Raw genomic sequence first — 27,914 nt, 5'->3', positions numbered from 1 at the left:
GTGAGAGAGAGAAGGTGTGTGCCACGGGAGGAATGCAGAATGAGGAAAAGAGGATAAAGTGGGTTCAAATGAGATTGTGTGTGTGTGAGAATGATCCACCAGAGTGGGTGCTGAGTACTTACAGGTCATAGTGTTGGTTCCATTTGGGGTCGAGAGTGTTTCTGACTGTGTCTGTGGAGTGGCACTGCCCGGAACCGTCCACCACCACCTTAGCAAAGGGGTCAGGCAGGCCTAGAACGGGGATTAGAATACAGAATTATACAAATCACAAACACACATATACACACAAAGAAAACAGGCTAAGGGTGGGCAAAAATGTTTTATTTTTAAAAGTTCTGCACTCTAGATTATTACAAAAATCGGTACCACTTTAAAATAAGACTACCTTTATAAAGGGTTTATAAATGGTTCACAATTAGTTTGTTAATGGTTATTTATTAGGTTGTAAAATTGATTAATAATCAATTATAACACATACGTATAAAGGGCAACAGTGACCTGTTGTTTACCAAATAGTGAAAGCACAGCTATCTATAGTGTTGCCTTTTCTAATTATGTGATTATGATTAATTGATTATTAATGATTTTTAAGGCATTTACAACCTTATTAGTGACCATTAATAAACTAATTGTAAATCATTTATGAATCCTTTATAAAGGTAGTCTTATTTTAAAGTGGTACGCAAAAATCATTCAAACTATTAAGAAAAAAAAGTACGATCTCTTACTAACAGGGTTCTTAAACTATTTTGTAAGTCAAATTTAATGCCTTTTAAGACCATTTTTAGACCACAATAAATATAATTTAAGACCCAAAAATCGAGTCATAATTTCTTTGGTAGAAAATAATTTATTGTATTGGAAATCAAAACCCATTAGTTATCTTTTTTTTCTATCTCCCCCAATACTTTAGCTAGCTCTCTGTCAACTTCTTTCCCCGGTAACGTAGCTAACTCACCACTAACGTTTTTTTATGTTAACTAACTCGCCGCTAACATTACTATGTTAGCTAGCTCTCCACTAACCTTAATTCTCTCCGCAGTAACGTAGCTAACTCAACTCTAACATTATAATGTTAGCATGTTAGCTAGCTCTCCGCTAATGTTAGTTCTCCACAGTAACATAGCCAGCTAACTCTTTGCTAACGTTAGTAGCATGTTGGCTTGCTCCCCACTAACATTAGCTATCTCTCTGTAACCTTAGTTCTCTACCCGAAAACATTAGCTAGCTTACCGCTGAAGTTAGCATATGCTTTCCCACTGGGATTAAACTCACTGTCTAAAACTGTAATACCTACAGCAAGTTTACAGTAAATCTAAGACGATTTAAGACCTTAATTACCCAGATTTTTAGAAGACAGTTTTGCACATCTTGGCAGGATTTTCTCAGTCAGTTTTATGAGGTAGAGTCACCTGGAATTCAGGCTTTCAGTTAACAGCTGTGCTGAACTCATCAAGAGTTAATTACTTTAATTTCTTGTCTCTTAATGTGTTTGAGAGCATCAGTTGTAAAGTTGTGAAGAGGTAGAGTTACAGGTATACAGTGAATAGTGAATATTTGAGTAATGTTCTAATCCATATTACGAGAAGCAAGAACTACTCAACTTAGTAAAGAAAAGAATGAATTTAAGAAATGAAGGTCAGTCAATCCGAAAGTCAATTTCAAGAATTTGAAAGTATCCTCAAGTACAGTCACAAAATAGACCATCAAAAATGTCATAATGATGAAATTGGCACTCATCAGGCCACCCCAGGAAAGAAAGAGCAAGAGCTACCTCTGTTGAACAGAATACGATCATCAGAGTTACCAAAACAGTTAACAGAACCGATAACAGATAAGAGCACCTAAATGATTCACAGAGTATTTTGGTTTGTTTAACACTTTTAAGTTACTACATGATTCCTTATGTGTTCCTTCATAGTCTGGATGATGTCAGTATTCATTGCCTGTTACTGAATGTAACACTGTTATAACATATATTGCCCACACCTAACACACACACACACACACACACACTTTCTCTAAAAAGCTGCAGACGGTGCTATTATGGGACAGGTAAGCAATAACCAGCAAATAAACACCTGACCATAACAACCTATTACTGTTACATCCACAACCCAAACATCTCCAAACACACATACACACACACACACACACAGACTTAGACAGCCAGACACGCACACTCACTCTTTAATTTCCCTGCAGGCCGGCCAGTGTTTTATACGGGTGTGCTGCTAGGCGTTTGCAGCTGTGGAGAATGTACAGACATGCAATCTGACGATTACTGTTTTTCTTCTCTTCCTCCCTTCATTCCTCCTGGCTTTCTCCCCAATCTTCTCCCTCGGGTTATCTGATCACCCCTGTCGTCAGCATCAGACATGCAGTGTGTCGTGTGTCAGAGAGAGAGAGAGAGAGAGAGAGACAGAGAGAGAGAAACAGACTAGAGAGAGAAACAGACTAGGGAGAGAGACTAGAGAGAGACTAGAAATAGAGAGAGGGAGAGAGAGAGAGACTTGAGAGAGACTTGAGAGAGAGAGACTAGAGAGAGAGAGAGAGAGAGAGAGAGAGAAAGACAGACTAGAGAGAAAGACTAGAGAGAGACTAGAAACAGAGAGAGAGAGTAGAGAGAGACTAGAGAGAGAGAGAGAGAGAGAGAAAGAGAAAGACAGAGGAGACAGAGAGACAAGAAAGAGAGACTAGACAGAGACAGATTATAGTTGTGTATGGATGTCTGTGTCTGTGTGTGTGTGTGTGTGTGTGTACGCCTTGTAGTCAGAGGCACTTTTTCTCTATAGAGAGAGAAAAACAGACTAGAGAGAGAGAGACTAGAGAGAGACTAGAGAGAGAAAGAGAAAGACAGAGGAGACAGAGAGACAAGAGAGAGACAAGAAAGAGAGACAAGACAGAGACAGATTATAGTTGTGTATGGATGTCTGTGTCTGTGTGTGTGTGTGTGTGTGTGTACGCCTTGTAGTCGGCGGCACTTTATCTCCTGAAACTGACCCACATTTCTGGCGTCTCGAGGGGGGAGAAGACTTCAAACAGACGGGACGACTAAAACACAGAGGCTGATTTACATAGAGCTTCAGAAATAGAGCGCTCTCTCTCTCTCTTTCTCTCAGTTCTCTCACTTGCTCTCACTCGCTCGCTTTCACTCTCTTTATCGCTCTCGTTCTTTGGGTTACTTACGAAAGAAGTCTTTCTTCGCCAGATTCTTCGCACACAGCACTGCAACAGAAACAGAGAGAGAAAAAAGAGGCTTAATTCCATTGGCTAATCCAAAGACATCACAGCAGACAGTATCTAAACAGATCTGATACATTGTGGAGAAATTGTTTTTGCGATACATGATATCACTGATATTTTATAACAATAAAATATTGAGCATAAATAATAATGCAATCAATCCTTTAAAAGCGGAACAGACTTAATTAATAGAAAGATTTAGAGATTGTAATTTTAATATGAAAAGATTTAAATATGCTAAAAATAAAACATACATACTATAAATAACGCAATAATGAGATTAGCGTAACATCATCAAGGTGTAATTATCGTGACAGGCCAATATCTAAACAGGAATATACGAAAATATTGATATACTGAAGTATTGCTATATTTTGTTTTAGAATACTGTATTTGATACATATCGATTGTCAGAAACACATGATCAATTTTAATGATCAAACTTTGGTGTCGTTTATTTTTTTACTGTTATCACACTTTTCTGATTGGATAAAAAATAAATATATTAGTGTGTTTTTAAACTATGATAAATGTCCTAAAATTGACTGTAAACAATCACAATATATATCTCAATATATGCTTACTCTACTGTTCTGCAAACACTACTGTATATCTATATATAGGTTTGGCGATATGGCCCATATCACAATATTATAATATCACTATATTTTTGCGATATTGATATTCTTGGCAATATGACAAAACACTTAATATATATAAATATATATACATTAAGCATACACTACTGCAACAAAATGAATATTAAATATTATTTGGCAATATTATTGCATAGGATATGATACGGCACCACCCTTAATTGAGATTTTTACCAGATTGTAACAGAAGTCAAAGATCCAACATGTCAAAAAGATACTAATAATGCACTCCAAATGTCCAGGACCATAGCAAAATAAAATATACTAGACAGATATAATCTAATCTACAATCTCTCTCTAGTAGATATTATTTAATAGCAAATACAGGGAGAACAGTGTGAATTTTATTTTTGCTACAAACAGCAAAGAAGTTATTCCCTAAATAATATCACAATATTTCAGGGTATTTTTTTAGCAATAATGATATTAAAAAAATGTTGGCGATATTACCCATAATTTTAAACACATAATTGGACATGATGCGTATCATATAGTCAAGTTCTTGTCAATACAACACAGCCCTACATCTAAAGCAGCTGATCACAACAAAGAGACATGATTGACAATCAGTGCTTTAAATAAAGCTCATTGCAGATCCGGTTCCTGGTCCACGAGGGTCCTAGCCTGTCTTAAACACAGCTTCGGTGATTAAGGCAAAGCTGGAGAAAGACGAAGGTTTCTAATCTGGCCGTCAGTGGGCCGTATTTTTAGAATCACAGCGCTGAAATGGGTCAGGAGATGCTGAGATTCGTGTCCAGACTCTTACTGAGCTCGACGTGCTCGGATCAAGCAGACGAGCTTTAAAAATGCATCGTGAGCTGCTGAGAGTGCCGGCAGATCTGCAGCCCGCAGCTGGCCTACATTCGCCTCCGCCGGCCCGCCGGGGCTTTAACAGCACCGCTCCTAAAGGACCCTCAAAACTTTAGAAGTCAAATGCTTTCAGTTCTGGTAGCTCTCAGGGCTACGCTAACCAGTGATTATACCAAAACACATTCATCAGTGATGCTTCTGACAGGAAATGTCACAGGACAGCAGCATGTAAAATTATCTATAGGACCGAAAGTTGTGAGCAAGGAATTAAACAGGAAGTGCTGTAAGATTTTGTGGGAAAACACTGCACTGACTTAGGACTTGATAAAACACAGTGGATCAACACCAGCAGATGACATGTCTCTCCAAACCATCACTGATTGGTTGAAACTTCACACTAGACCTCGAGCAGTTTGGACTGTGTGTCTCTCCACTCTTCCTCCAGACTCTGCTCCCTTGATTTACAAATGAAATGTAAAATTTACTGATGATCAGTGATGGTTTGGAGAGACATGTCATCTGCTGGTGTTGGTCCACTGTGTTTTATTATCAAGTCTAAAGTCAGTGCAGTTTTGTTTTCCCACAAAATCTTACAGCACTTCATGCTTCCCTCTGCTGATTTTTTATCATTTATGGATATGCGGATTTCGTTTTCCAGCAGGACTGGGCACACTTCCTAAACTGCCAAAAGTACCAATTGATCTTATATAATATTCAAATTTTCTGAGACTGATTTTTGGGTTTTCATTGGCTGTAAGCAACAATCGTCAAAAATATAAGAAACAAACACTTAAAATAGATCGCTCTGTTTGTAATACATCTATATAATATATGAGTTTCACATTTTGAACTAAATTACTAAAATAAAGTAACTTTTCAATGATACTTTAATTTTTGAGATGCCCTATGCATTATTTTTCCAAAACTTATCCAGGCCTGAAAATTGTTTTTTTTTTTTTTATTCTGTGACTTTTCCAGTCACCGTGATGTATCTCAGAATCACAGTATCTTGATATCATCATTATTGTGATAATATTGTTTTGTGAGATATCCTGTGATTCACACCTCTTTCCTATTCCCAAACATACACAGATACAATTATTGCTTCTGCTTCAAATTGTACGAAAATTATTAAAATTGTATTAAAATCGAAATTAAAAATCTCAGAAGACGAATTTTAATTCGTATTGAGGAAAATGAGGCGAATGCAGGATAAACATTGAGAGAAGAGTCAAACAAACAAAAAATTACTTAGGTCAATATAATGCAGGCGTATTTTTAAATACTTGTCAATATGACACAACCAAAGAGAATGAACAGCTGATCGAGAGGAGGCCTCCAGTATCCAGTCCAGCATCACTGCATCTGGGAGCACTTTAATGCACTTTTTAAGAGGCTTAGAGGCTACTCTATTCAAGACCACTACACCAGTGTGGCGGATTTGAGGATCTAAGGTTAAGGGCTCTTCAATAAAGTACCCTTAAAAAAACCCTGCACTCATTGGTCTGACATACAGTCCTGGAGTCTCCATACGGTCAGCATGAGAGACTTCACCTGATCCACACAGCAGCATTTAACCAGCACTTCAGAGAGACAGTCGTATGAGGAGACAAGAGAGAGGGAATAACCCAAAGACAAAGAACTGACAGCTGCCTGCTGCCTGGATGGAGGGATGGATGGATGAATAGCGATACTACCTGCAGAGTGAAGGAGGGGAACGCCAGAGGGTGACGGGAGGAGTGAGAGGAGAGAAGGTGCCCCGTCAGAAAGGCTGCGTCTGAGGTATTCAACCTAAACAAACACAGCAGCCTGCTGGCTCGCAGAAATCAGAGACAGTAAAGAATAACAGACTGGAAGAATGTGTGTGTGTGTGTGTAGGGGTGCAGGTGAGTTGCAGACTTTACTCAGCTAACCCAAACATACAGAGGTATGCCCATATGGAGAAACTCTATACTCCCTCAATGACTCGGTCTGCTACACACACACACAGTCTGCTACACTTTACATACAGACCAGAGCTGCAATGGCGCGAGAATTTCACTGTATGATAACCATCTAAAAAAAATCACAGTTCATAATTACCCTAAAGTAGGACTGGACTAATCTTTTCCTAAATCACAATATATTTCTTAATTTCAGTCGATATTATATAATTCTGATATTGTTATAAATGGGGCTGGATATAGTAAAAAAAAAAAAAAAAAAACAATAATTATTCTCACACAATGTATTTATTGAACAGCAGACATAAATTATCTCATTCTCATACTGTCACTATGAGAGACTCCATCTTTCTGGACCTTGCTGTAATCGACAGTGATCAGTCAGTAACAGATGCTGTAAATACTGTATCTCTTACAACTCTAGACCAATTTATGGTAGTTTAATGTACCTTTATTCACAGAAGCCGGCCTCAGCAGTGTTAGTGTGATTCAGCCTAAATGCTAAGTGTTTTTCTGAGCTGGATTACTCACTGATGGTTGCTGACTGTGTCGATGAACTCTACGTTAATTTATGGGGTATTTAGAGTAATCCCATGCTGTTGAGTTTTACTTTTCTCTGCCTTTGTCTCCAATGTGTGTATTTAAAAGTGTTCCTCTGCTGTGTGTGTTTGAGTGTGTTTCTCTGCTGTGTGTGTGTGTGTGTGTGTGAGAGAGAGAGAGAGAGAGAGAGAGAGAGAGAGACAGAAGGAGAGGGAGGATGTATGAAGGAGTGTACATGCTCGCTTCACAGGCTAGAAAGAATTTCTCTCCATAAACATCCCTGGGAATGTGCAACGTTCCAGCAAAACCCACCTCATCACTCAAACATCTGGAATGCATCTCTCTCTCCAAATGCCAGTCACGCCAGACACACACACACACACACACACCCACAAAGCCCTGAGCTAGTTACCGCCACCTTCAGCACCTTGCTCCATACATTCTATGATTCCATTAATTATTCACAGGCTGGGCTGTAAGTGTGTGTGTGCATGTGCGTGTGTTGAGGAGCACAGGAGGGGTACAGGTGAGCAGGCCTTTAGAGTTCTATCTTTAACCTCACGCTCTGCTCACGAGAAAACACCACACAGCCTAGAGACAGCAGTGAGGGCCTGGTGAAACAAACTGGGTCACTGAAGACAGAATTTAAAGTCAGAGTCTTTTGAAGCTGCCCCTCCAGCCTGACTCAAAATGAGCCTCTCTGTTTAACGAGAAACTGGGGACGAAATCATCAACAACTGAACAACAAGGAAACAGAATTTCGCAACAATACAGAGGAACTGGGGAGAGAAATAGCAGCTGAGCATCATGCTGAGTGATGGGGAGAAGGAGGAACATCCTACCCACCGAGACAGAGCGAGAGAGCGAGGTCCAACTGACTCCCTGGGACAGCCAGACACAGAAAGCTGTGGCCCGTTTACACCTGGTATTAAGATGGATCCTGAGTGATCTGATCATAAGTTTTTAGTACAAAGTACAGGAGTATACAGGATACAGATTGCCTGTACAGACATTGTAACCTGATCACTCAAACCAATCACTTTGGAGGTGAGCAGAGATGCACATGACCACATTACTATGGATAAAGGTGATACCCGTGGCTAAAACAACCAATTAAAACTCATCTGGATTTTGGCTGGGTTTCTGACTCCTTCCAAAGACAAATGGAAGATTCTTACAGTAACTGGCCCCGCCTCCTTTAGCAGAAATGATCATAAGCGTTATCATCACCATGCATCAACACAGCCATGTCATCAGGGCTAATAATGCAGCTAATATTGCAAGTATCACCACAGCCAACCAGCTCTAGCCCTGCCAAGCCTGGGCAAACGTGTCTATTAGCATCACGGCTGTCTATTGGCATTGTTTCAAACCAGCTCCAGTATTGCCAAGTCTGGCTAGTCATTGCAGGTCACTGTTCCTATAGCCTATAGGCTAGGAACCCATCAAATGACATCAGTGTAAATTGAGTGTAAAATCAGTGGCCACTGCCATCTCAGTCATTCCTGGTGTGATTTTTATCCCATTCAAATCGGTCTTGGAGTAAAATACCAAACCAATCCTGTTGTAAAAAAACATTACTGATGATGTCCGTAAGTTTTCGGATTTAGGGCCCTCTCTGGTGAGAATGGGTAATTGCACTGAACATGCGGAAGAATCATTTTAAACTGGGCTGGTGTGATGCGGTCTCCTTTCAGAACGGATGATTCCCATTCCAGGTTATGTTCAGTCAGAGGAGAGCGCTCAGTCAGAAACTTCACTTCAACTACACACTTCGGTTTTACTATGAGTGAATGAGCTACTGAGGTCTGAGTTTCTTCTTCTGAAGTCTCCACTGCTTCACCACCTGCTCGTTTTCAGTAAAACTGAATCAGATCCTCTTTTAAAAGCTGTACGTGTGACGCAAGTACGTAAAGACGTGTGACGTGGCCAGAAAAAGAAGACCCGCAAAAATCAACCTGACAACCCAGTTTTTAGAATTTATATATTAGGCTTAGCAGTGATGGTTGTTTCAGCACACTCGTATCATTAAACACTACATTTTATCCCTTCTTAACTTAGAAATGCTACTGCTTTCAGTTTAGAAACAAAATAATACGGACTGCAAATGTAGGAATTAAAGCACAAAAGTTTTTCTTTCGGTAAGCAAACATTAAGACATTTCACACAAAAAGTTTTAAGGTTCTGCTAACAAGAAGTACTGTGCCTAAATAAAGGGCATGAATACTGGACATGAGATTCATGCCAACAATTCAACATTAGCACAGTCTGCCGTGGCGTTTGTCACATCGCATGCTGAAGCATCTCCAAAGCATTTGTCTCCCAGTCTGTCACTTCCTTAGCTGAAAGACTGGGTGCTATATTCTCACGTCTGCCAATGCGCTCAGACCATCTGACATTTCCATATGCACTGTGGGTGGGCTCGCTCAATGGCTACTTTCCCATGGGTGTGTATTTTCTGATCGCTTAGAATCAAACAGGTCTATCCAAAAGACCTTACATTTCGCTATTACAGTACATTTACCTCAGCAATGCTGCTATTCTAATCATGACTTTACTTCAGCAGTCCTACTCAAGTTACACACTTACCTCAGCAGTGCGATTTTAGACGTATCAACTTCAGTATTGCTATTCCACTCACAAATTTACCTCTGGACTGCTATTCCAGTCACAAATTTGCCTCAGCAGTGCTATTCCACTCACAAATTTGTCTCAGCACTGGTATTCCATCACAAATTTACCTGCAGACAGCTATTCCAGTCACATATGTACTTCAGCACTGCTATTTCCGTCATAAATTTACCTCAGCACTGCTATTCCAGTCACAAATTTGCTATTCCAGTTACAAATTTACCTCAACACTGCTATTCCACTCACACATTTACCTCAGCACTGGTATTCCATCACAAATTTACCTGCAGACATGCAATTCAATTATAAACGTTCCTCAGAACTACCATTTCAGTCAGTGTTAATCATAAATTTAACCCAGCAGTGCTACTGACATCATTCTTCCAAGTCAACATGACAGTACTCAACCCTCATTAAAATCTAGAAAACGAAATTCAGTCCAAAACTTCGATTCGATTCGTAAAAACAAAAACAAATCTTCAGGTTTGAGGGAAGTCAACACAGTGAACCTGAATGCGTACTTGTGATTGTGAATGTCAGCGAGCATTTTGACGCCAGGAAAGGAAGCGGTCGGGGGCCAGAGCCAGTGGTCAGCGGGCTTCCCCCTGGATGACGACGAGCCACAACCACGAGACCTTGAGCTGGACAGAGCTCAGTGTGTGTGAAGACTCAACACCCACCCCCACTTCAAATTATCGACATGCATTTGGGAAAGGTCTGCCGGGTTTCTTAGGAAGTGCCAAGCCCACCAAACTGGCACGAGAGGTCCTATTTTAAGGGAGGGGGAAAAAAGAAACAATTTTAGAAGGAAGTTTGGTATTTCCTTCCAATGAATCACAGAACCGCCAGGGCTCCCGCAGCTCAGAATATGACGAAGAGATAGCACGGAGCTGTCAGGAGGGTGTCTCCCATTGGTGCACTGTGCCAGGTGACATTTCCACCCTGTGAGAGATTTCCCAGCAACGGCGTGGCTGGTGTTGGGAGTTCTGTCTATTCTTGAGCGGTGATGCTCCCCGTGAGCTTCCTCATAGTGTCTCGTCACTAGTAGGAGGTGTGGAGTCACGGAGAGGCAGAGGAAGTGTGTATCGAGGGGTCCTAAGGCCAAACAAGGACACAATGATGATAATAACTCCAGTGAAACACTAGTGAAATTACTGGAAAACACAAAGCCCAATCCCATTTTAACTTTTGGCCCTGCCACTTAGCCCTACCCTTCTGTTCTGCGAGTGCAGGTATAGTGGTAGGATGTCCAAATTTTTGTTAGGCTGGAGGGGTAAGGGATAGGTTAGGGGAAGTTTAAGGGTTACATGCTACATAACCTTCAAACTGAGATTTTTTTAGAGGCACAATCAAAACAGATGAATATTTTACATTAGGACAACCACAATATTACCACAGTTTGTGTAGTTTCAATGTTTTATGGCCATTTGCTTCATAACAAGTATAAAAAGCTATCTTACTTTCCAATTCCACCTTAAATGGTACAACAGACTGCAGAAGCTGCAGCATTAAAGCTAGAACTGAAAAATAAATGCTAATAAAAGCTAATTTAAGCTCCCTATTACAGAGGAATTAAGGAATTAACGGACAATAAGAATTCATTGCTGCACCAACTGCCTCCTTTCTTATGAAATACGATAAAGCTCTAAAGTTAACTAGTTAACCATTACCAGCTACGTTCATTACACCCCTTACAGATATAGCCTGGAACAGAGTTACATCCAAAAACATGGACTAGTTTACAAATTAGAACAGGGATTGGGCCAAACTAGTAGCATGTTGCGTTTTTCTTTGATAGCGTATGACAAAAAAAAAAAGGTTTTACAGAGTTTAGAGTGCCTGTGTGCAAGTGTTCCCATAATTTATCGATACATGAAAGTGACTGTGACTCTCCAGTCAGTATTTACTTATTGCTTGCTCCAGACAAGCAGTTATTTCCCAGGAGTCTAATCTCCATGCCAGATGAGTGTTCTGTTTGTAGTGGTTAATTCATATTCATTTCTAATGCATTCCCACAATGTCCTCTTGCAGTAACTGCCACCCAAGCACACAGTCTCAGTTCCTAATAAGAGACTTACCTAAAATTCACCCTGTAGGGAATTTTTTTATTTATCACATAATTGCACTATTCCAACACATAGCCAAAATGACAATGGCTAAAAATCTGCCAAAAATTGGGAAACTTTCACCAATCAAAATGGTATTTTAACAAGATACTAAAACCCTGAGAAACCACAACTAACTGAAATATTGTTTGGAAAAAAGTTATTTTAACTCATATAAGAGCCTCAGAACTCCAACACCACCCTAATCTCTATTTTATGGCCACTCCAGTAACCAAGTTAGTTATTTCCATGGCCAAAATCAAGAATTGTGAGCTAAAAATGTGAAAATATGTTTATTATATCTACTCTGTATTTATTACATAAATATTAACTTGCTGTTACTTTACATCCACAATTTTGCTCCTGGGCTCCCACTTTCTTCAGGAAGCATGATTCAAAACATTACACATGCATTTTTGGACAGGCTGGGAGATTTGTTATTTTGTTTGTTTCTGACAGTAGGGTAAATCTATATTTTACTAACTGAGGCCTCTCTCGACAAAAAATCAAAAATGCTCAGAGTTGTAGAGAGAGGAACTCTCACTTGAGGCCACATTAGCACATTATTGCAGTGGTAACCTTATAATGTTACAGGTGTCAAATTATAGCAGAATATGATTCAGCACAACTCTGGATCTTGTGCAAGATATATAGTAAGAAAAATAGTTGTTTTATTATAAATTGTATACATCTAAATGTGTCCAAATGCAACTGCTCTAGTGGTTTATGTAAGGAACAAAAAAACGTAAAATACACTCAATCACAAATGTACAAATGTACCTTCATCAATGTACCTTCATCACAAAAAGACTAAGAGAAAAGTGGCCATCCTTGGTCACTAATGGACCAGAATAAACTGACCAGTAATTGAAAAACCCACAGCTGGACTCTTCTCTGTTACATAATCCACGCAGTCCTGGTTTTAACTGATATTGCCATAAAATATCTCCCACGGCAAAGGCTAACTGAAAGCTAATTGAAAAAGTCAGAATCATTATCATCATGAAAATCCATTAGGCCAACTCAGTCTCTCTAGGAAATCCTAGGAGTGCAGCGCCAATGATTATCAGTCATCATTCTTCTCGCTGTTGGGAAGACGGGCTCAGGAATGATGGAGGTTGTGGGAAAAGCTGAGGAAGGGAAACATGGAGGTATGGACCTGCAGGGCAGCATCGTAAATCTGCTTTTATTGGAGATGGTAGAAGAGCTTTCTCAGGACTCCATGCTAACCAACAGCAACAACACTCATTCTTACAGAACCAGTGATGGGATTGTGGGTACACTGATTTGATCTGTCAGAATGGCTGACATAATGTGCCATGGATAACCCATTTAAAAACTCCTTTCAAACGAATAATTGATGTATTTATTGTTTTGGCAATGCTGTACTAAATAAATGAATTTTATTTATTTTAATGCAGTTAAAGCCTGACAGGACTTTACAGTGTAATGCCAACCCAGGTAGGCTTAGATTTTTATATTTTGCAACGTTCACTTTTACATAACTTTTATATTCCAATTTTATTAATTTCCCATTCAATTTTACATCAATTAATTTTTGCTGGATCACCACTGGCTTTTCAAGACATTTTAACAATAGAAAAGGTCTTTATTTTGAAAAAGATGCTGTATCATAAATTACTTTCTCTCATAGCGCTTTTCCACCAATGTGACACCATTTTGGTTTGCAAACCTAATTTTAACCGTTTACTAATTTTGAACCATTTACACCAACAAAAGTAGGTTCTGGAACCAGGAAAGTTTGTTTGCAGTAGTAACCAAATAATAATAGGTTCTTCAGTGCAAACTGTGTTCACCACTGGTGTGCAACACACTCCGTTTTTCTTAAGAGGTAAACCATATATTTGCTAGTTTAACTAGATATAAATGGTCCTGCTGAACATGGCTAGGCTGTTTGAGGCTGGCAGCTGGCACGTTAGCGATACTAAAACAACATAACTACTGCTAATTCTCTATCACCATTACCTATTGAGGTCAAGGAGAAGGTTAGTATTCTTTTATGTCTTTTTATGTAGTCTGGTTGGCAGCACTTCCACCAAATCCATCACTGTAACATTCCCCCAATTCCTTCAGTCCTCGACTCTATGAATGACTGAACTCAATGGACAACTTTCTTTTCCTACAAATGTCCAGAGAGTAACTGTAACCCAGGCGCATCACTGTCAGTGAGAAGTGCAGGGTTGGCATGGGGATCGGCAGGATTGAGTAGCGACTCTGGGAGAAGAGAGAGTCCTCTGTCTGTTTCACTATGTTTTTTATTCAGCGCATGATCCCGCTCGCCACGCCGAGCCTGCAGGAGCTGACTGACAGGATGACAGGAAGATCAGTGATGTCATTAGCGATGACAATGACCGGAGAAAGGGACTGGGGTAGACGTTTTGAAAAGAAACATAAACAAACCCATAAAAGTAGTCCTTTATACACTGACTGATTAGCATTGCAGTAAAACTGGAAAAATTGCTCAATAAAATAACCCTGGATAGCACTGCTGGAGCAGCATTCACGCTAGCCCTTTAGCCGTTGCCTGTAGCCTGCTGCTAACCGCGGCAAGCACTGCTGAAGCAGCCTTAGCAATAGCCGCTAAACACGCTAGCTCTTTTATCATTTAGAGGGGAGTATATCGGACTGTAGTGGTTAGCTGGAGAAATTCAGGAATCTAAGCTTACTGTAAATAAACGTAAGTGATTTACTCACTCAAATAAACAGGAGTTTTCAGGAGATAAATGTCCTGGGTAGGAAGAGACCTAGCTTATTGAGAGGACTCTCACTGTCTTTATACGCTTTCTTGTCAGGAGAAGCAGAATTCAGTGAGCAGATCATATTGTTAAAACAGCAACAACAGAACAATACTAACTTTTTTTTAAGGTTAAAGTATAGGCGCCATTTACTCTTTAGAAATGTTGATGCATCCAGTCCCTGGAGGGTCCTTTAGCATATTTGCCGCTTCAATCACTATGCAGCAATGTATGCCCCAAGGCATTGTGTGTGGGGAAAAAAAGCTGCTTGATGGCTCGCTGCCATGAATACTGATTCCCATCTCAGTATTGACTGCCTGGGCCGATGTATTTAGTGCTGAAAAGTAATTTATCCATTCGCAAGACTCTGCGCACTGCCACTGAAGCACTGACATAGATCAAGACAGCTTCATCTGAGGCCTGGTGCAGACAGTAAAAGTGGGCAGCAATATGTTACTGGTGAAATACAGACAACACAACAGAGGGCTGTGTACCTGTCACTGGACTGCATGAGGAAAAGAATAATAGCTGGAAACATTGTAAGGTAAAATTTCATACATTGCTTAGGGCCTTTTCTAATTTTGGAAATGATAAAAAAGGGTGATACGGCAACAAGATCACAGCACTTGTATGACTTTATAGTACACAACCTTAGCCACAATATTCCTTACAGAGTAAAATAAAATGCACTATTAATTATGGTTGGATCTAAGTATCAATATCACAATGTATTGTTTGAACGACTGTGATTCATTATCCATACATGATGTCAAATATCAATATTGTTATTGAAAAATAAGCATTGTGACCTGCAGTAAGGAACATTGGTTGTCAAATTCTTTAAAACTGACACCAATAAATCCATAATTCCTGGTATTTGCTTATTTAGGAGTATTTTATCCTCTGCACAGATGCCATGAAGTATCATACAATATTATCTTGCTATATATCGAGTATCGAAAAATCACAGTATCGTGATGGAATTAGTGGGGTACCAGGTGTACCTTAGCATTGCCAATTCATCTACTGTGTGTTTCTCAGTCAGATATTTGTAAAATACAAAAAAAACTCCCCACCAATACCAATACCGGAGCAAGACTCAAACCTCATAACCCCATGCCCCAACTTATTGTAGTGATGGGCAACTGGGCAAAATGTCTTTAAGTGGATCATGTAGACATGTCTAGCAATGAACAATCTCTCACCAAGAGGTAAACAACCCAAAAGTAGCCTCTAAGAGTCGTTTTATAGCGCAGTTGGGGAAGCATCTTTATCTGTAAGGCAGAACTAGGGTTAAATAACAGATGTCAAATTAGAGAAATGAGCATTGCACAAGCTTTACAGCACATTTCTACACAAGATACTAAAAAATGTCAAGGCTGGATTTCAAAACCAGACTGATCAAACAAACAATCGGCCCATCTGATATATTTCCTCTCATCAGAGCTACCAAAGGCCTTGAGAGGTTAAATTTCCACCAGCGAGACCAAAAACAGGCCCCCAATAGCCTCTTCCTCTCTCCCATAGGCACTGGTGACATGAGGGATCACAGTCCTTATGGAAAAATGGTTCACACGGTGCTCTGGGGTAAACGCCGCAGGGCTAGCGGTTAGCCGTCCGCTCCACGCTGTGCAACTTAAGCAAGCGTGTGGGGGTGTGAGAGAGCGTGAGCAGGAAAAGCAAAACTTTCCCAGCTCATTAAAACTTTGTACACAATTCATACCGGAGACTGTGATGCAAGTCGTGTCTATACGTTTCCCAGTGTCAGTAGTCTACTCTTAGCAGGCATTTCCAAATCAGACCATGGATAACAAGGTAAACTTTAGTGAATAATGAGGACATGTCCTTTTTAACTTATTTAACTGTCTCACAATATTCGAATGCATTACTATAGCCTTGCACAAAGAGTACTCCAGTGTTTTTAACATGAATTTTATTTGTTGTGCTAGGGGTGTGCCATATGTAAGGTAACATATGCAATAATAACACCAACATGTTTGGATATCGTAATAGAGATTGTATCCTGGAATATTGTGCCATACCACCCACCCCTAATAAAAAAACATCAGAGTACTACTTTTTTGCTGTTTTTAGCAAAAGAAAAATTCACACTGTTCTCATTTCCCATTATATATCTGTCCAAATTACATCCATCCAGTACGATTTATTTTACTTTAATCCTGGGCATTTGTATCAACAAATCTAATAAAATTAAGCGATTATTAAGTGTTACCCAAAGAAAAGCTTGGGAACTCCCAATCTTGCATAAGTTGTGAGGAGTTATCATGTGACTGACGCTAAATACTGGTCAGCATGCTCATGGCAAGGCAATATGTATTATGGAAGTGAGATTATGGCCTGATTGGGGGTGCAGATGGATGGGACATTCCACTGGTGTTGGGATTTAACATTCCTCGATTCACAGTGTTTGGTGTGTTCAGAGAAAACTTCCCAGTGGATAGTAAAGTGATTGTGACCAGTGGCATCTGCCTACTCTGGAACTGTACGTGCAAAAAGACTAGAGACTGGCAGAAATTACATGCATATTCAATACAGGAGACCCCATACACACATATCCCACAGGTCAGTATGGTGTTCTTAAGGTATGTTGTCTTTACTGTAACGCAAATGGGCTTCACAAATTGGCCCCATCATTAAAGCCCACCATAATTTTACATGGGTCCCATCTAGGCATCATATACAGTGCAGAACCCAGATGGGGCCCATGTTTAACCCCTTCTGGTTCCAACACCGACATCCATATATGAGGCCAACATCTGGGACCTAAATCTTCTGGTTCCAAGTTTGGCAACTCACACAAGCCCCACATGGGCGTGCTATATGGGAAGGGTAGAAAAATATCACGTGAGCGCCATAATGCTAAAATGATGCATATTCCACTGCTTTTCTACTATCCAATCATGGCATACCAAGCAGACTGAGGTATCTGGCTGGAATGCAGCCCCTCTCCACCCCCTCCTGTCCGCAGCTGGCCCAGCCCTGCCCGCCTCTGAACGTGTTTTGACTCCAGCTCTAGGACCCCATGCTCTCATTTGCAGCATTGTTCTTCTATAAACAAAAGGCTTCCTTTTCCCTCCGTCACTCAGCTTCTTAAAACAGCAAGTGATGGAATGGAGCGAGAGAGAGAGCGAGGGAGCAAGCGAGACAGAGACAGAGAGAGGGAGAGTATTATTAGAGTGCCGTGTCTAATCTAGAGTTTAGAGCTTCCACTTCCAGTACACTCTGATTCTCCTCCCTCTTAAAAGCTTTCCCTCCTATCCTCTGCTGTTCATTAGCCAAGGCTGTTCATTCCGAACGTCCTGTCTGCCGCAGTTCTCATCTAACTCGGGACAGACGCTTATCTGAACCGGAACAGTGCCGCGACAGAGAGGAACTGGAGCTAAGTGACGGGCCAGGAGCCCGAGAACCAGAAAGTCGTACTAAGAATCTCAGGGAAGTGAATGTGGAAAGACATTGAAATGCTTTACAAACTTAACTTAATAAATCGCTTGATTAGTTCATTAAATTTTAATTTTCACACTCTACTTTCAGCTTAAGGCAGGGCAATGAATTGAAAACCATTTTAAATGGATATTCAGAATGTCTAACTGGCTAAATTATCTATATAGATATTTGTTTTCTGTCAATACTATTACATTCTTAATGTATTTCTGTTCAGGTGCTGTCAAACTGAACTCAGATTTCAGAATTTCCAAGTTCCAAGTAAGAAATTCCTACTCTGTTAAGAATCCAAGATGGATGGATGTGCCTGGCACAGCAAATAGAGTAAAATCAGTAGTATTATATTGTCTATTATCACTTTTATCTGTTGGTGATTCATTGAATCAGTCGTACAGAGAGTAATGCCCAATTTTTGTCATTGGACATGTTTCCACTGTGTTTGGTTGCACAAAATGGTGCATAATGCATTGTGATAAACATCAAGGTCCTTAGCTAAGGCTTTTTTTGGTAATGTTTTGAAATAGTATATAATTATCTGAATTTTTAACTTAAAGGTCACCTTCCGTCGTTTTTTCTTTCATTTTAAAATGTCTAGTTGTGGTCTCTAGTATGAATGAATGACATGTGAGCCGTTTTTGTAAAAAAAAAAGTGCTCAGGTGTCTCTGTATAGCTCTTTTTTAATGGACTGTTTTAGGGGTGTGTCCAAAATGACCGGATTCCAGCTTTGCTCATGAATATTCATACATGCAAACAGCATGCAAATATCTCTCCTCTGATTGGCTAGGAGCACTGCGACGCCCCTCCACCGCTCTGCCGCTCACTGCCTCCCACCTCCTAACTGATGAGCGGTGATGTTGCGTCGCTTCAGCTCCGCCTCTGGGAGTTTCTCGAGCCAAGGTGGGCTGGTCTGTGAGTTTCTGCCTACGTAGGCAGAAAGATAATTCAAAATTCACCCGTTTTTCGGAGGGGGGGAGGGGGGATTTCTTTGCTTAGCTCCTGCAGACAATGGGGGCTGCAAAACAGTTTAATGTGCAGGTGTACACATTCAACTCGGAGAGACCTACTGTATTCCACAAAAAACAAGAAAAATCGGATTTTCGCGGAAGGTGACCTTTAAATGCCATTGACTTTTAAAGGTTTGGTATTATTCCCACTTCCAATATCCGACTTTTGAGGAAAAAGATGCATAACATGCAATAACAATGCATGTGTAATCAAGTGACTCCATCTTGGTTAATCTGCCACATGAAAGAAACAGGCAGTTTATTTCCACGCCTTGCAAATGCGCCATTTAAACAGCAAAGAAGCTTATGAATATATATATGCCAGTGGGCGTGGTGGTCTGAATGTGAATTGTGTGTTCATGTAAATTGCGCTTACACACATACACAGCATGAATGAGCATGTCAGTTTCCTCTGCTGACAACCGCAGAAGTGTAGCACTGTTAAAATAGCAATCCGACAAAGTCAAAGTGTACCTAGCTCTTAAAGGGAATGGCAAGTGACGGTGATTGGTATATTTTATATTACGGCCAAAACACACTCATGCTTAATCAACAGCATAAGTACATGCCTTTTGCATGTTTTGGGCCATGTTAGCATACTTTTTCATTGTTTTGATAGCAAAGAAACACTGATATGCTCTAAATTAGGCTGCACAGTTGATGGCTCAACTATAGATTGCTAAAATATGGCCTTAAAAGTCTGTACCAAGGAAAATTTTAAATCTGTCAGAGGTTGTTCAAAATATGAATTTCTTTGGTCTTTAGTTGACAGTTGACAGTGTACACATTTTAATATAGGGTAGACTTGTTCTGATTTCTCCTTTTTTTTCATTTAAAAGTATATATTACATCACCTTCACTCCCACCAACACACATATGAATTTCAAAAAATATTGGTCATCTCTTACTCGTAAAAACCCAAGCACACCTCCGCAGCTCTGTGATTCAGAGGAAACCTTTCTATGCAATGTGGGCGGTCTAATCTGCAACTACTGGCTTATTGCGTTTAAATGTCTCTTATAAGTAATCGAATAAGCCGGTTGAAATAGCCTGAGTCACTGTGGGCAAGCTGTGGGCTGAGAGCTTGCGAGGAAACACACCTCTTCAAAGCCTTCTTTCTAAGAGCCTCCTAGCTGGTTCTAATGGAGTACCTGCAGCGCTGAGATCTGACAGCAGCAATTACTCAGCATTTCTCTAAAGACTGATATGCAGAGTAAGCTGGAGTGACGAGATCCTCTGACAGGTTTAACCAGGGCAAACCCGGGGGCTAGAACGTGGCTCCTCTCATATTCGAGGTAAGCCTTCATCCAGTGATCAGCCAGGCTCACAGAGCAGTTCCCTCACTCCCACCATCCCTGAGGGAGGGGAAGCCCCCTTACACTGGCCACTGGAAGGAAAGAGAAAACACCCACAGCCACAAAAGACATCCAGCCACAGAACACACATCCGAACCAGGTTCCCATGGTAAAACCTTCTCAGACAAAGGAAAACTAAAGGAAGTCAAGACTTAAAAGTCCCAAAAGGCAGTCAAAGGTCAAAACGTCGATGCATTGTGCACTTAAGACACTTGAGACCAATTTTTCTTTTACTTGTTCTAAAGGTAAAAGCACAATAAAGGAAAAACCTATATTAGAAATAGTTGCCCCAACACCAGGAGGGTGAAGACTAGCACATGCCTCCTCTGATACATGTAAAGTCAGACACTGCCTCTTTTTGAACTGCTGCTGCTGGTGCAGCATTACCAAGTAGAATCACAGCACACTCGGAGGCAAGCGCAGTGACTTAGTTCCGATACATCAGCTCACAGATGTCTTGTACTGCAGACATCACCCTTAAATAATGTGGGGAGAGAGTGCCATCTACCTACCCAGAGAGAGCAAGACCAGTTGTGCTCCCTCGGGGCTCCGTTAGCCGATGGCGAACTACATGAACAGGACTTGAACCGGCGATCTGCTAATCGTCCGCTGGACCACCCGGAGTCCCTAGAATTAGTATTTTTTTATGGCTAAAAGTTTGAACCAAGGTCTTTGGTCTGGTTAGTTTTGGTTGGTTTGGCTGCTTCTCCCTATACTTGGCAATAACTGGTTCTTAGCATGGTGTGAATCATACACTAGGCATGCTGTCAATTTGCAGAGCTGCCTTTCCCAGTGTTGTGCCAAATTCGGCCTCCCTGCTAGAATTTGTCTCCTTCCTGTGCAAACGTGTCCCCCTACAGTCAAAATGAGCCATCTGATATTTGAGCCACCCTTAAAGGACACAATTTCTGGACAAGCTGAGAGATACAAGACCACCGGAAAGCAAAAGAAGCATGTGGACATGGTGCAGTAAAAGCTACATATTGAAGTTAGCAGCGTTCCAAGTCCAAATTAGCATCAAAAGTATGTTATTCCAGTGTGTATTGTCAGTGTTGCTTTAAATGCACACTGTTTAATTCTAATGTATAAAAAGTTAGTTTGGAAAACAGTTAAAGAAGGAAAACCTGAAGAAAAACATATAAAATACAGTACATTTGTTAAAGTATGTGCCTTAAAATAATTTCTCTCTTTAACTTTTACACTATTTCTTTACTTAGGACTCAAGGAAGCATATGTCTTATTTAACACAGATGTAAAACAGCACAGAGAAAAGGACCCCTCCATTTGTAATGCCGCTGACCCATGAAGCAAGGTCGCAATTGACTGCTGATCCAAAACCACTACTACTTTGTCCATTTCTCTTCGGATTCCAGTTAGACTTTGAGTGAAGGAGAAAAACTTGGTGAACAAGGTACTGAAGGGGTCTCTAAGCGCAGTTTGGCTCTTCAGACTAATATGATGTAATGGAGTGGAGCCATGGAGGAATGGGAGTTCACTAATCTCTTTAGCAGAGACAGGAGGGTTGGTGAGCTTAGCGATGTTAACAGCGAGAGACATTCCTCTGCCGAAGAGGACAATTTGTAATGGTTTACGTTTCATAGTGTACCATAATTTCCCCATCATTCTTTTTAACAAATCACCATATGGCACATTATAATTTTGTACGTGTTAAAGGAACATTTTGAGGGAGGGGGCCTATGAGAGAAACATCAGTGAGTTATATAAGCCTCTTTTGCAAGAAGTCTCAGAACACTGGAAATGCAAGTGCGTACATGTGCTTGAACACGTCAAATTTGCAACCAGAGCCTGTGTAATAATGGCTGGAAGTTGCCTATTTATTTGGAGGCACTCTATCTTAAACCAAGCATCTCAGACTACCTTCATTGAGTTTACATCACTGCCTAAAGGACAAGAACAAAAGTAGATTTTGTTTGTCTACTAAATTACCAAACCATTTACATTTTACATTTTCATCAAATTATAGTACCAGAGCTGAGGCAAAACAAAGATGCTATGTCCTAGAAAAGACTTCCAGAAACAACAGCTAATAACTAGCTAATAGCTTACAACTATCGGATTTTATTTTATTTTTATGAAACACACCTACAATTCTTTGATTCTTCAAAAAAAACAAAAAAACAACAGTGCTTCTTATAATCAGGTGCACATTATGTATGAATTTTAAAAGTCAGGTTTTAAGTAGCAGTAAAGCCACTCCGCTGAAGTACAGTGTATAGTTTAGTTCTCCAGCACCGAGACTCGAGACTGTAGCAGTATTAGCATTAGCTACTAACGATGCTAAGCGCTAGCTCTTTTGCTGTTCAGATTTGCGTATTATCGGACTGTAGCCTGCTCCTAACCCTGGCTAGTACTACTTGAGCAGCATTAGCATTACTCGCTAACCACGCTAAGCGCTAGTTAGCCCTTTTGCTGTTCAGAGCCGAGTATATCAGACTGTAGCCTTTCCGTTTACCGTGTTAAAACAAGCTACGTGGGACAAACCGCTAGCTAATATCGCCCTGGGTTACCAAAACACTCAGGATTCCTCAGTGTAGCGCTGTTTAGTGAGCCTAAGTGGAAATCTATAAATCTAAGCTTACTGTAGATAAACAGAAGCGCTTTACTCAACCAAATTAACAGTTTTAAGAGAGAAATATGTGTAGATTAAAATGCAGTGCTCGTTTATATGCGCCTTATAATCCGGTGTGCCTTGTGTATGAAAATAGACCAGAAAATAGACAGCTTTTGGTGCACCTCTTGGTGTTGGTAGATATTATAGAGCCTACTGACAACAGCATCACTCAATTAGCCAAAACAACTGACCAGGCAAAGAACCAGGCATCATTTTATCCTCGTTTGCACTTTTTGCACTTAGGATTTACTGCCTTATTATCACACTCCTCTCACAGATGGCAACCATGCACGCCAAATAATGACAAAGAAAACAGCCTGCATCATTTAGCAGCACACCAACACATTTTCCAGGTTCTGGAGAGGTACGTACGTCCTAACCCACAGTGATGCATATTACATCAGGTAAAGGATGGAGAGAGTTTCCTCAGTCCTGGAGGAGGACCATGATTTCATAATACTTTTCCACCCAATTCTCACCACACAGCCAGTTACAGGAGGACGTAGCCAAATCCTCAGCTGGGCACACAGAGCAGGAGCTTAACGAAAGCAGAAAACAGTCATTTCTCCACAGCCACCAGACAGCTTATCACCACACTCAAATCTGTTTGTTAGTCAGAAAAGATCCCTAACCCCTAACATTCCCCAAAATTTGCTGCAATAAACAGAGCAATCTGACAGTAATTCAGTATGGGTGGGCCACGTCCCTGTCTGCCAGTTTTACGACTCAAATAAAACACTGAATTACAATCATTAGTGAGGCAAATGATTAGGGACTTCAGATGGTATTATAGGGATATTAAACACACTATAAAACTGTTGTTTTAAAAGTCTACTAATAAAAAGTAAATCACAAACAAACAAGAACGTCACATTATATAAACTATTTATTAAAAAATAAAGAGATTTTACCACAGGATTAATCAGCATCGCATCTTACTTAAATTGTGTGGTTGTAAAGTTGGGCAATAAGACGAAATTTATTTTATCAACAATATAAATTTTTGAGCATATCAAGGATCTCATTAGTGGTCCAACTGTTCAGTGATCAAACTGAACATTGCAAAAATTGTATGGTATTACAATAATTTTGTGAACTATGAGGCGCCCCATATTATAAGGAGCATTTTAAGTGACAATAGTAAGGAACAAGGGCATCACCATGTTGTTAATCTACACAAATTTCTCACAGTAAACACGCAGACTACAGTCCGATATACTCACCTATGAATGGTGAAAGAGCTAGCACTGTGGTTATCGGCTAATGCTAATGCTGCTGCTTCAGCCTTGGTGCTGGAGAAACTTCACTGAAGCTCCTGCATAACTCTGTACTTCAGCGGAGTGGCTTTGCTGCTTTTTACAACCTGACTGGTAGAATTCAAACATAAGGCGCACTGGACTACAAGGCGGATATTTGGGAAAATAAAAGGATTTTAGTGTGAAAATTACAGGTAATCTGGTGTAACTGGATGGATTGCACTATATCTGCTACTGAAAGAAATCCTACCAGAAACTGTGGTAAGGTATTCAGATCAGATTGTGACATTGCTTGATATTCAAGGTCAAAATAGTGCTCTGGCATCTGAATAAAACCAGTGCTTTCCTTACAGGTGAATGACCCCTATACAGCATTCATTTGATGAGCTATAATCACAGTCATTAAACCAGATGATTCAGCTTCAAAGCAGTTCAGTCTAGTAAAAACTGAGTGGACTTTGTGAGGACACATGCAAATTATTACGCAATATCACACATCATTTAAAGCCACACTGTTATGAACCAGTGGATTTCAGCCTGGAATTGGATCTAGAAGAGATTGTTTTACAAAATGTTACTCAGGCCAAAGTTGCTGTGCTTAAGGCCAGAGAGATTGTGGCTGGAGAAGTGAAGATTTGCAAGAAGTGCAAGTTTTAAAATGTAATATCACACAGCGACAAACAGCTAAATTAACAGTTGTCTTCACTATAAAAAACATAAAAAGATAATATTATCAGCTAGCTGCACTAGAAAGCACTACAACACAACCCTAAAACTAGGGGGGTGAGAAAATACATTTTGATGTATTGCAATATTTTGTTTTAAAAATACAATACAAAAATACAATTTTTAATTACCAGTGTAGAAGTAAATATTGTTGTCAGACAGTGGTTTATTTTGTGTTGTTTTTAAACCTGCCTACTAGATGTGTGCCCTCTGGTGTTGTAAGGTCACACTATTCTAATAGGATAAAAAGTAAACTTTTATTCATATTTTATAGACCTGCAACCGCAATACATTGGCTTACCTACAGTATCACAATATATGGTAATATTGTGATATTAAATTAATTCAACTTCTGTAACATGCTACACATATCCTATCACCAAGTTGTTGCCGACACATAATACTAATTAGTACCCATTTCAACATTATAGATAGCTTTTACCTTTCTATTGCCTGTAAAAAAAACACAACATTTTATTACATTTTTAGTCTCTTCATTTTTTAGAGATTTGCACTAAAGGAGCATTTTTATTTACAAGACTGCAAGCAAGCACAAGCAGGAATGTAAAATGTGTGCTCAGAACAAGCCCCTCTGAACCACAAAGGCTGAAAGGCTAAGCAGAGACAGACCCTTTCATGCTGTGAACAGAGAACACTGGAGGCCTGTAGTATCAAATGCCCGACTCCAGTCAAAGAGGTCTGCTCTGCAGAATCAGACTAAACAAAACAGAACTGAGGAAGCGTGGATGACCGCCTGAGCGATGCTGTACCTGCTGCAGGTAAACACACCCCATCCTACACCAGACCACCACTACCGTGTGCGGTTTTGGGTGAGTGCTGACTATAGGGTTCCTGTCTGGTCTGTGTCCTGGGTCCTGAGGGTCCAGAGCTTCATACAAGACACAGAAAAGACTGTCCAATCAACACTATTGAAAAGCACAATACAAAATACTTTGTCAACTTTTGTCTTACTTTATCAAACTATGTCAAAACATTACTGGGGCAGGGATTTGCATAAACTGTGCTTCGTGTAAAAAGTCCTTTGTTAATGTGGCTACAATACCATTAAATTCTTGGTGATTTTTAAACTTAAAAATGGTTAAATATAAAGTTTAGTTTGTTTTTCTAATCAGAGGACTTTACTTAACTAGCATGATCGCTAACATTAACAGAAGCACAGAACAAACTCAAGCCAGTCTGACTGAAACTCTCACACTTATAAACATGTAGATGAGAATGATAGAGCAACTGGACGGACATAACTTAGCGCCTTTTTCCCCGTGGTTGATAGTTCTGAAGCTCACTTGCTAAACTAGCCTCTTGTACAGATACACAGAGTATCAGACAGCTTAGTACAGCTGTTTCTGACTAACCGACCTGAGTACTTTTGATAAAAACTTTTTCTGAGAGAGCAAAGTCTTAGTTAGTTAGATAACTAGACAATGTTCTTTAGCTCAGGCCATCTGAACGGGCACCAAATGAATAAAATAAAAAACATTGAACTCTTACAGCACACGCACCTGCTAATTTGTCCCAGTGAACAACAGTGAAGGACCTGACTTCTCACATGGAAACCTGTAAACAGTTTCTTTTAGCCCATTAAAACTGAAACTGACTAATTTATAATAGAGTTAGGCATCGTGATAACGTTTTATCATTTAGTATGTTAATATAAATTGTGATTTTATATCACCCAGCCCTAGATTAGGTCCATCTGTTTGGATGAAAAAATAGAGTGAGCAAATACAGTTTATCTTAATTATTTTGCTTGTGATACATTATGTAACAGAATGTGTAGGATTACTCATTTTATCAAGAAGTAAAAAATAAAGGTGCTAGATGCTAGCTCTTTGGGCAAAGCGAGAGAAGAAAGCAAAATGGAAACAAATTATATGATATCACCAGCTCTCAGGATTGGATAATATAGAGTGCATTGGCATATTTGGGCTGCACATTTAACAATGGTTTGGTTTGTAGCTGTGTGAATAAGTGTGATCAAATTTACAATCAAATTAAATAAAGATGAAACAGGCTATCACCCATTAAACAACAAAAAAGGAAAAAGACCTGGTGTTGTGCCCACAGTATGAGTATAACAGTATGAATATAAGATTTCGCTGGTGATTTTGTATCTAATGTAAGTGTAGATTAACCCTTATTTATAAACAGAAATAAAAGGAATTTGAGTAGAATCTGTTACACCTATTCTACTGCATGACGCACACACACAAGGGAGTTGGAATTTGGCAGGTACACTGAATTTAGCATAACACCTGACCTTAAAAGACAATTTAATAAATTGACAACATGCAAGTATTGGATGTACACCCTTCTACAAATGAACCTAAATGGATAGCACACTAAAAATGTAAAAAAACGCACAAACCTTGGACCAGACTTACAGGTGAGAAAGAACCCTAATTTACACACAACTCCACTAATTAAAAGAGCAGTACTGCCTTAACAGCCAAAGGGGAAAACTAACTGCAGCGTTACACAAATAACGGAACCATTAACTGATTTTCTGTGCACTTGTGAAAGAAATGTTGGCCTAAAGTTTAATTCTCCACTATTTATTTAACGTCCTTTCGTGTCTGTAAGACAAACACAGAGTGAACATATTGAGTGGGAGAGAGGAGAGAAATACGCTTCAACGGCGAAACAATTCAAGTAGCTTTGTAGGCTGTGGCTTGTAAAAGTTTGACTTGAAGCCATCAGTTAATTGTTTTGCTGTGCTTTGCTGACAGAGAGCAGACGACTACAGGGAAAACACGGTGAAGGACCGCTGGCA

The 27,914-nt window shown here is 39.9% G+C and overlaps 1 protein-coding gene across 1 annotated transcript in view; it reads right to left on the bottom strand.

Annotated features, from left to right (window-relative positions):
• Positions 1-27,914, bottom strand: part of smurf2 (SMAD specific E3 ubiquitin protein ligase 2) — an 83,449-nt gene that overhangs the window by 50,075 nt on the left and 5,460 nt on the right. The window contains exons 2-3 of the mRNA XM_049467631.1: positions 3,190-3,228; positions 123-231 (exon numbers count right to left, since the gene is read on the bottom strand). Coding sequence (XP_049323588.1) covers positions 123-231; positions 3,190-3,228 — 148 coding nt within the window. The remainder of the gene's footprint in view (positions 1-122; positions 232-3,189; positions 3,229-27,914) is intronic.

The sequence above is a fragment of the Astyanax mexicanus genome, chromosome 19 (assembly GCF_023375975.1).
Source record: "Astyanax mexicanus isolate ESR-SI-001 chromosome 19, AstMex3_surface, whole genome shotgun sequence".
NCBI lineage: Eukaryota > Metazoa > Chordata > Actinopteri > Characiformes > Acestrorhamphidae > Astyanax > Astyanax mexicanus.
The sequence above is the reverse complement of the archived record's forward strand: the minus strand, read 5'-3'. Positions and strand labels throughout refer to the sequence as shown.